Source organism: Nestor notabilis, unplaced genomic scaffold, assembly GCF_000696875.1.
Source record: "Nestor notabilis isolate BGI_N333 unplaced genomic scaffold, ASM69687v1 scaffold32271, whole genome shotgun sequence".
NCBI lineage: Eukaryota > Metazoa > Chordata > Aves > Psittaciformes > Psittacidae > Nestor > Nestor notabilis.
The window spans coordinates 1-10870 of NW_009914901.1; the positions used below are offsets into that span (position 1 = coordinate 1).

At 37.4% G+C, this 10870-nt stretch overlaps 1 protein-coding gene across 2 annotated transcripts; it reads left to right on the top strand.

The window, feature by feature from the left end:
• Positions 1-1301: 1301 nt before the first annotated feature.
• On the top strand, positions 1302-8141 carry IKBIP (IKBKB interacting protein). Of its 2 annotated transcripts, none has more exons than XM_010023856.1 (3): positions 1302-1495; positions 3128-3245; positions 7288-8141. In XM_010023856.1, the coding sequence occupies exons 1-3, from the start codon at positions 1302-1304 to the stop codon at positions 8041-8043; spliced, it is 1068 nt and encodes a 355-aa protein (XP_010022158.1). In that variant the 3' UTR covers positions 8044-8141. The 2 variants fall into 2 exon arrangements, with proteins under 2 accessions (XP_010022158.1, XP_010022157.1); XM_010023855.1 differs by lacking the exon at positions 7288-8141 and adding an exon at positions 4154-4978.
• Positions 8142-10870: the final 2729 nt, after the last annotated feature.

Sequence of the window (10870 nt, forward strand, 5' to 3'; positions counted from 1 at the left end):
GGGCGAAGGGGAGGCGGCAGTCGGTCCTCCTCGGTGCTCTGGGCCGGGCGCAGGCAGAGCAGGAAGGGTATGGGAGGCTCGGGGGGAGTCTCTGGGGGGCTGGTCCCTCTCCACTGCGCGGGGCTGCGCTTTTTTGAACTGTTTCCCTACCTGCCATTGAGCTCCCTTTTTTTAATTTTAATTTCATACTACGTGCTCTCAATCGAAGGTGTTTTAAAAGTTATAAAACAACATTTTTGGTTTGTCTGGTTTTTTTTAGGGGGGGAGAGGGAAGCCAGAGGCGGGTTGTTTTTTATACGCTCCATGCTTGGAGCACGCTCCCTAGCACTGTGACTTACAAACAGCTCTAACCTTCGTGGTCCTCAGGCAGATTAGGTTTTAAACAATGCCTTTTACGGGTGTGCGTGACTATGTAAGTATCTCTAATGTTCAAATATTCGTATTTTGACAAGTCACAAAGCGGCAGAAAGGACATTTTTGTCTCAAATTGTGCTAAACCGGATCCACCAAGGCTCTGGCCTATTTCAAGCAGCATGGTGGAAGATTTAGACTTAAAAATTCCACTCTCTGCTTCTACTTGGTTGATTAGAATGTGAGATTTTGTACTCTTTGAAGCTGGGGATTCATGTTGCTTGAATCTATTCAGCCCTTAATTTTAACAGAGATTAAATTATAGCTTTTCTTTTACCTAGATGCAGTGTTTAATTAATCTTCTGTATTTTTCTATTGACTGATGTCTGGGTTTATGGATGACATGAAATCATTACAACAGAACTTTTTCTAAGTTAAAGCTTGATTTGCAGTCCCATTTTTTTTAAATGAGAAAGTTCATTTTCCCATTTAAAGTGGAGTACGTAATAATTTAAAAAAAACCTGTAAGTAATCAGGATAGTGAAATTGCTGATGAAATAGTGATGAAATTGTGAGAGTAATCAACTATAAAAAGAAGTATCATGCTTTCAGTCCTTGTGATTTTAAATCTATCTTGAAAATGGCTTACTGTACAACAGATGAAATATTTCTGGAAAGGTAAAAAGAGCTGAAGTTTGAGAAGTCAGCTCAGTTTGAGAAAGTATGAAAGTGGTGCTCTGTAGTATAGAAAACAAATTTCCGCAGTGCCTTGTGATTATGACACTTCACAAAAGTTCACATAGCTAGAAAACGTTAAACACTGCAGGAAACATTTTGGGGGGCATATTTCTGTAACTAAAGGGCAAAAGGTTATAGTTGAAGTAAGTAGTCCTTCTTGGTTTTATTTTTTCTCTAGATCTCTTTTGCTGCTGCTTGTTTAAAAACACAAAATGTCCGAAGTTAAGCAGAGGAAAAAAAGTATTTCTTCATCCAAGACGAATGAAGGGTCACAAAAGGTTGAGACACAAAGTAACTGTGAGAAGCTGGTAAGTCCCAGGACCAGCAATAATCAGAGTTCCTTTCGTATGGACTCACGGACAAGCTTGAGCATAAGTTTCCTTGCTGTCTGCCTGGTGCTGACCTGGTAGGTAACCCTCTAAACTGGATTTTAATGTTTTCTTATGTATTCCATACTGTTAAATCACTGGCAATATGATTAGTTAGATTCCTTAAAGTTAGAAAGATCAAAGAAGGAATGGCAGTATTCCCAAGTGTGGAAACATCAGTGTACAAGTGGGGACATTATAGAAGATTGATCTGTTCCATCATGTTGAAAGTTTAAAAGGTGCCTTGCTCGTGAATTGTAAATACCTGCTTTGGAGACTACATCTGACTGTGAAGAGCAACTTAATCTGACAATACGTACAACAAGGCCCATTTGGCAGGTAGTAAGTAATTCAACAGTAGACATGAAGTAGGGTTTTATGTAAATAATTTGCTCAGCAGCATGTTAAATTGTTCATCAGGTGGGACTCTTCACATAGAGGTCAAACATCTTTGTAAAGGATGTTTTAGAAGATCTTAGCAGCATCAGTACTTTAGTTCCATTAGAAACTGAGCTTCATACAGAAATGCTGAAATTCTCAGAACTCTAGTGCAAGAAATTAGTCCAGATTATTACGCTTTATATGTCTATCTGAGATAAAGATAAAATTTGCTCATAACATCATCCAGGTTTCATTATCTAAATCTTTGAGAAACAGAATTGAATAGTAGAATAAAGTTATTAGTGATACTTCTGCTTACTGTTTTATGTATATCTGTTTATATCTGGTTTGCATGCATCTCTCTCTCTTGCTAGCATTTTAGCTTTTACTGCCTAACTTAATGTGTATAGTACAGATATATATATTGTACATCTTTTGAAACTTCTAACTGCTATTCAATATACTAATAAATGTCAATTTGTGAAAGCACAAGTATTTTAAATAAACTATTGTTCTAGATAAAATTGTTCTTACTACTGAGAGGACCCCTCTGTAGTCTACAATAAACCTTGTTTTGGGATTAACAACCGTCCAGCAAAATTCATGGGTTTTTGCTTGTTCGTCTCACTATTTTTTTAACTGGACAAAGTACTTCCATTTACTGTGAACCTGAGAGCTTTCTAAGCTCTATCTATAATGTATATCAAGTACAGGATTGAGATCTTTGGTGTCTTCAGAGCTAGCATCATCGTAACAGTAGCTATACAAGCTTTGCTGCAATGCATCTTATAGTCTTGGATGGTTGTAGCTGAACAACATTAGAGTTAACCAGCCTTTCTAAATCCAAAGGCTTCTGTACCTGATTTTATGAAGCTCTGCAAGAAAGTCCAAATTAAGTTTTTTTTATTATTATTTATTTCCACCAGTTAAATAATACTTTATCAATAACATGTCTTGTGAGGTGATGCATTATGAGCATGTAACAGCCTACCTATGTCCGTGGTCTTACTGGACGTTTTTCCTGTTTGAATGGAATACAATGTAAGAAGAAAGCACATCTGCATATGTTGCCTTATTTTTCTACCTCTACTGGAAGATAACTTCAGTATGAAGACAGATCAACTTCATTAAATCCTAATTGATTTTTTTTTTTCTCTCATATATTGATCAAGCAAATTCTGTGAACACAAATCCCTGCAGTAACAGATAGGTGTGAATCAGGTCCTGGACCACTTATTATATGCTAGTGGTGTAATTCTGTTTACTATTTACATAATTGCACTTTGCAGGTTCCTATTTCAGCAGTCAGGTCAATTTGCTGATATGGAAAAAAAGTACAATTTCTTACAGCAGGAAGCTGAAAAATTCCTGGATGTGGAAAATAAAGTCAACTTAATTTCTGAAAAGGTAAGCACTAACATCTTAAATGATCACTGGTGATCATTTGCCATTGTTTTACTTTTTTGTCATTTAGGTAAATTTAACTGACTGTCTTTAAATGAATTTTCATAATGTATTCTACTTACCTGTGAACAGACCTTTGGAGAGTATTTCAATACTCTCAATGTGTCAATCCATGCAATTGTTCAAGTATGTATAGATAGTGGTGGTATCTCAGTATTATTTTTTAGACACTAAACTATTTTTAAAAGCTTCATTTATGCACATACTTCATTCCTCCAGTACTGTTCTGTGTATAGCTCTAATATACATAGTTCTGAAGAAAATGTGCAGGCATTTGTATGTAGTAGACCTTCATAACAACATGAAGACATAATGAAGTGATAAAAATAATTTGCCTTGCTATTTTATTTTCTTATCTGTGTGACATTATCAAGTAGAAAACAGGTTGGCTGCTGAATTATTTTGCAGATAGATAGTGATGGGAATACACATCGACTTATGCCAGTGAAATTGTATTAGTACTGATCTCATAATGATGTCATTTATACATGATATAATCTGTTTATTTATATACTGCACTTCACATTGCAAGATGTTGCATGGGAGTTATATAGTGTGATATATTTTACAAAACAGTAACAAAAAAACACACCATGGAAAATAAGGGCTTGACAACAAAGAAAATGGCATGTATTCTATAGAAACACAACAACATACATACCCTTTTCTCTGACTTCTTGATGCCAAATTAATCAACAGTATTTTAAAGATGAAGCATGAAAACAAATCGTATAGGAACTTTGTAACAAGTGGCTTGTAAGGGTCTTTATTCTCTGTTAAATAAATGCAAATGGTATTCTGCCTTACTTTCATGAAGTAGACACGGACATTGTTTTGTGTTATAAATGCAGCTTCAGTCTTCTGAAAGTATCCTACGAGCAGCTGCCTCGCCTGTCTCTGTGGTGACTGAGTTTGAGCAGGAAATATCTTCTCTTCATAACATCATAAATGATATTCAGAACAATGAGCAGACTCTCTCTTTAAAGCTGCAGAACATTAATGAGAAGTTCCAAAATGTTACAAATTCCTGGAGAAGCAGTTTGGATGAAATGAATGCAAACACCAGTGGCTTAAAATCGGAAGTGAAATCCATACATACAGGAGTTACTTCCGAAATCAATGAAGTTGACCAAAGAATTAAATCCCTTTCAGAAAGAGTAAGAGATTTGGAAGACAGTACAGCCAGAAATATTAAAACACTAAAAAGGCAAGAAGATGATGAATTCTCTAGAGTTGAGCAGAAGTTGGACTTGCATGCAAAGGCAATTGGAAAGCTAGAAGAACAACAGAATAGTCTAGCAGCCAAGGACACAGACCTGCATCAGAAACTTGCGAACTATGAACCTAAAATTGAGGAGTGCAAGACCCATTTGCCAACAATTGAAAATACTATTCACTCTATTCTTAGATTATCAAGTGAATTGCTAAGTATGGAGAAAAAGATAGAGGACTTGACGACACAGATATATACTATGGAAAAGGATATGTTGAAATCTGTTTCTGATACAATGGCCATGCGAAAGGTTCTTGAAGGCGTACAGTACAATGACAGCATATTGAAAGTGCAGGGTGAAATAGTGGTTTTAGAAGAAGTCATGCATGACATTAAAGTATCTTCAAAAGAAATAACTTTGGAAAGCTATAACTTAGAAAATGACCAGAATGGGGATAAGTGAATTGGGACTTAAGGCTTTCATTGTTGAAAGAGCACTGTATAATAAATAATGTGACTCCAACATATGTTAAGAATAGCTGAAATACTGTCATTAATTTAAATAGGCATTAGATTAGCTCAAAAGGCAAACTTATTATAAAGAGGCTAGAGAGTAAGAAGTACTGTGTTGAAGGAGGAAGGAGTATCATCTTAAGGATTACTTTAGCTTATTTATTAAAAGTTCATTTTTATTAGGAATTTGAAGCAAAGTTTTTAGAGATAAAGGGGGAAAAGAAGTCAATACTGAAGAGATCAGATTACAATTTACATTTAGTTTTCACTACTTATTTTTATATTGTTACTTTTTGTATTATATTCCATGGACAATTATACTACCATGAACAGTTAAGTTCTTATTTATAGTCAGATATACGCATACTTTGCTTTTAATGTATTATATGCCATAATGTTTTTGTGCTTACAATACAGTCATCACAATGTCAGAGTTGTTACTGGGATCCACATACTTTATTATGTGGAGAAATGCACAAAGTACATTTCTAACAGCTGCAGCTTAGGTACAACAGCATGACAGAAAACATAGTAAAGTACCTCTTACAGAGAAACTTGTCTTGTACTGGTATTTATAAGCAGGGTGTTACATAGTAGCTGCTGTTACCATTCATTTCTTTCACCCTGTGCAAATGCCCTCCTCAGGCATCATTTGCAGCTTTTTCAGACTTCCTGAAATCACTGGCATAGTTTTGTTCTGCCGTTGAATTCGTAGGAATACACTTAGACTGAAGTTCTTATTTAGAGATATTCCTGTTAGGTGGGTTTTCCTATATTTAATTTGCAAGTGTGGTGTGATCTGTCACTGTTAGTTTGTTGGGGGTTTTTCTGTTTGGTTGGGTTTTGTGAGTTAGTTTGTTTTTTCTGGTGCTGTTAGGAACAAGTTTTAACTTTTTATTTTGCAGAATGTTCTCTGTTAGGGATTACGTGACATGTCTGGTATTGCTTTGCATTGCAAAGGGGAAAAAAAACCTGAACAGTGTCACTGACATCGGTTCCCAAAGTTTGGTGAACCAAGAGCTGCAAAAGCAGTTAATGAAAGCTATGGAGTTACGTATTTGGGGGCAGGGAGTATCTAATTTATCCATAGACCTAATAGATCTACTTACTCAGGATGTAGTACTACCTAATGTGCCTGATAGTTGTTCACTGAAATTTGGATCTTGGGACCACCCTAAACTGGTGTCTACAGACTTCTGTCTTGATAATTTGCTATTTCTGAACTTGGCAAAGTAGATTGCTTAGCAGTCAGTATGAATCCACAATACTTGTGACTTAATCATGCTAAAGTTAAATTTTTCTGGCTTTATACATTCATTTATCAAGAACTCTGCTGAAATCTTCACTACAGTTAATGTTGCCCACTCAACAGACTATTAAGCCAGCACTTCTCAATGTTATAAAGTCTATCAATTTCACATATTTATTACTTATGTACAGATTTGTATGTGTTTACAGTCATATTCAATTAAACTATATTGTAGTGGATCACCCTGTCCTTCTGCGTAATCTAATTCAAAATAAATTGGGTTTTTTCCTCTTCCAAGTTCTACCCTGACTTATTGGGAGTGAACAGGATAGCATCACTCAGGTATTTTCCTTTCTTCCTCTCAAATTTGAAACCCAAGCACCAATTGTTAAAAAAATCACAAATAAGTGAACTAGCAAATGCAGCTAAAACTCTTTAACTGTAGCATGAGTATCCCCTTGTCATCACAGCATTTACAGAGGGTTTTTCTATGAAGTATTTTTGTGTCTATTTTAGACAAAAAGGAACTATGCCTAATTTCTTCAGCTTTTACTTTTGTGAACACCATGTTCAAAATACGTACAATGATTACCAAAACAAAAACACATCAGTTAATTACGGTCCATCATTTTGGGGTAAAAGGATTTTAAAGCAGTCATCTTTCTAATATGTTTCTGAATTATCTTTTTATCTGTGTCTTTCTAGATCACAGATGTCACAGGCTTAATATTAAAAAATATGATTTGTGTTTTCAGAAGTCATGCTGGAAAGTCATACAGCACCTTCCTGTAATGTTTGTTGTAATAGGAAAAGTAATAACATCTGAATTTATGTATACTGAAAAAACCCAACTTCTTTTGTGTTGCAACAGAAATTTCTTTCCCACAGAGAGGGTTTGCATTCAGTTTCAATATCAGAATAGTAAGATATTTCATTAGATACAGCTTTAATTTTGATGTGATTTGTTAAGCTATAAACATTATAAAATATTTTTGTTTGTATCCCTTTAGTGTGAAAAGACTTGGAACATAATAGAACACCTGGAAGATCGTCAAGTAATTTCTGACATTAAACATCTGCAGGAAGATATTTCTACAATGAAAACATGGTCTAGCAGCATAATTACAAAACAAGAAGAACTGCAGAAGAATTTAACAGCCCTTTTTCATGCCATTTCAAGTGTTGAACAGAATGCAGCTTCTGTAGCAAAAAAACTAACTTTGACCATTGCGACAGTAAAAACTGACATAAGGCGCATTTCAGGCATAGTCTCGGATACGACTGCAATGACAGATTCTTTACAAACACTAGAAGATAAAGTAGAAAAAGGTGAAAAGAAGACAGTAAAAAATATAGGCGACCTGCTTAGCAGTAGCATCGACCGAAGTACAAAACTACAAAGCCTGGCATCCAGTAATGCAAGAAAAATTGAGCAAATTCAGAGAGTGTTGTCTGAGTTAAGGAATGATTTTAACAAGCATTCAGATAGACTTCTGAATCTCGAAGGTGACAGAGCAAAAGTTCTGAAGACGGTTACATTTGCAAATGATTTAAAACCCAAGATGCACAAACTTACAAAGGATTTTTCCATCTTGGAGCAGTTTGTAAATGACCTAACCCTGAGACTAGGAAGATTAGTGGAGGATGTATTACGACGGGAGAAGGAAATTGCTTTACTGAATGAGAAATTGGCAAATCTAACAAGAGTTCAGACAGAGATCAAAGATATCAAAGATGAAATAACCAAGATTTCAGACATGAATTGATCACTGTGAAATGCCGCTGCCTAAAGAATAGCAGTGTTTGAGGAGTGTTAGCTCTATCATGTGTAGTACTCGGAAGGCAATGTTTAAAGGCTTCATTTAGGAGCGCACCAAAACTGAACTAGAGATTTGTCCTCTTCCTTTGAAAAGGACAAAGTCATACTGATTTCAAGGGATAAACTACAATATGAGCGAAAAACATGTCTCTGTACATGTATTTGTCTTTCGGAAGAGAAAGAAGAGCATCAGGTGCTATATTAAAATGCTTGTTTTGTACAGTAAAAGTGTAAAACCAAAAAATCTTGCTCTTAAGAGTTTGCTTTTGTGAAGAAAGCAGAACCCAAGACTAACAAATCTTCAGCTTTTCTTTCCTGCTCCAAAGGAAGGAATAAAATAGTGGTTTCCAGATGGAGTTAAACTAGAGTTAGTCAAACTGCAGTAGCAATTTAATATTGTCTCAATATATTCACACTATGATTTTTGTGAGCCCCAGCACTTCCAATATTTAGAGGTAAATGCAGTGAAGCAAGCGATGCCCAGCAGCATTGCTGATGCCTTGCAAAAAGTTTGTCGCTGTCAAGGTTTAAGTCCAGCCGGTAACTCAGAACCACGCAGCCGCTCGCTCACTCCCCTCCTTCTTCCTTCCCCCACTCCTGGAGGGATGGGGAGGAGAATCGAAGGAATGTAACTCCCACGGGTTGAGATAACAGCTCTCCAGTAACTAAGGTATAATACAAACCACTACTGCTACCACCAATAATAATGATAAGAGGAATAACAAGGGAAAAGGACACAACCGCTCACCACCCGCCGACCGATACCCAGCCCGACCCGAGCAGCGATCTGGGCCTTCTGGCTAACTCCCCCCAGTTTCTATACTGGGCATGACGTGCTGTGGTATGGAATACCCCTTTGGCCAGTTTGGGTCAGGTGTCCTGTCTCTGCTTCCTCCCGGCTTCCCCTCCTCCCTGGCAGAGCACGAGACTGAGAAAGTCCTTGGTCAGAGTAAACATTACTGAGCAACAACTAAAAACATCGGTGTTATCAGCATTGTTCCCAGGCTGAAAGTCAAAACCACAGCACTGCACCAGCTACTAAGAAGGAGAAAAAATGACTGCTGTAGCTGAACCCAGGACAGTCACACAGTTAGAATAATTTGTATAAGGGTTTGTGAGGCTTTATAATTGTAAATCATAATTACTGTGCAGCACTGTTACACCTTTAAAATGCAACTCTATGGGGAGGATGCTTTGGAAGACCCACTAATGGCTTTTTCCTCACTGTTATAGATTCTATTCAGGAATCCTAATAGCGTTAATGATTCATTTGTTTCTTAGTCTGTGAAATACTGTAGTGAGCAGCAGAATTAGCAAAGAGAAGCTACTTAGGTCTCAAAAGGTCAGACCGATCTGGGCTACAGGCAGTGTTCCTGCGGCAAAGAGCAAGAGGTTAAGAGATCTGAGACATTTGAAAATGTGGTAGGCTGTAGACTGAAGTAACGAGATAATAGAAATGGATTTGGCAGAGAAGAGGGAGAAAGATGTGTTAAACAGGAATAAAAGTAATTATGAAAACCAATTAGGAGAGGTACAGCAATTCAGAAAAATCCCTATAACTGAAATTATATGAAGAACTACAAGAATACAGTACAGCCTTTGTAACTTCTCACTAGTTGGTCATACCTGAACATCTTGCAGCTACTAGACTCCTAATTGTATGGAAGCTACAACCATTCCTCTCCCTCGCTACTATTCTCAGAAGTAACGTGATTACTAATCTCCCATAATCTGCACAGGTATTACAAAACTCCATTTGCCCTTCAAGCACACACCTTCACTGTACTAAGAAAAGTAAGTTTCAGAGTAGCCTCATAATTATACTGGTCTAAGGACAAAGGCAAAGCTCCTTCTACAGCAGAAAAGATGAGGCAGAGTGTGAAGTGGTTTATATTTAAAGCAGGCTGCTCACTTTGCCTCCTTGGTTTAGTATTGTCAGCGGTGGGGAGACTATCAGCTCAGTAAAGCTGTGACCCCTTACTTAGTTCATTTCTAGGGGCACAAGTTATTAATAAAATTTTATTAAATTATTAAAAGATTCAGGCAATAATGAAAATTACAGCTATGACATAGAATCATAGAATAGTTAGGGTTGGAAAGGACCTCAAGATCATCTAGTTCCAACCCCCCTGCCATGAGAAGGGACACCACACACTAAACTATGTCGCCCAAGGCTCTGTCCAGCTTGGCCTTTAACCCCTCCAGGTTTGGAGCATTCACAACTTTCTTGGGCAACCTATTCCAGTGCCTCACCACCCTCACTGTGAAGAACTTCTTCCTTGTATCTAACCTAAACTTCCCCTGTTTAAGTTTAAAGCCATTACCCCTTGTCCTACCACTACAGTCCCTCCCCAGCATCCTTGTAGGCCCTCTTCAGATATTGGAAGGCTGCTATGAGGTCTCCACACAGCCTTCTCTTCTCCAGGCTGAACAGCCCCAACTTTCTTAGCCTATCTTCATACGGGAGGTGCTCCAGTCCTCTTACCATCCCATGCAGCCCAACCTGTCATGATACTCAGGATATCTTTGCTTTTAACTTGGTAGACAGGTATAGAACTGGCCAATAATAGCCTTGCCAGCAACTCAAAAGGGGAACAAACCAACCAACCACCCCAGCAACAGCAATTAGGTGATCAGTGCTGAAAAAGGACAGAAGCAAAGTAATCCAAACACATTCAAATCTACTTTTAAACACCAGCACATCAGCTCAGCCAAGAAGTTTCTGCTAGGAACATCCTCTTCCTATATCACTGTCCTGGGTTCAGCTACAGCAG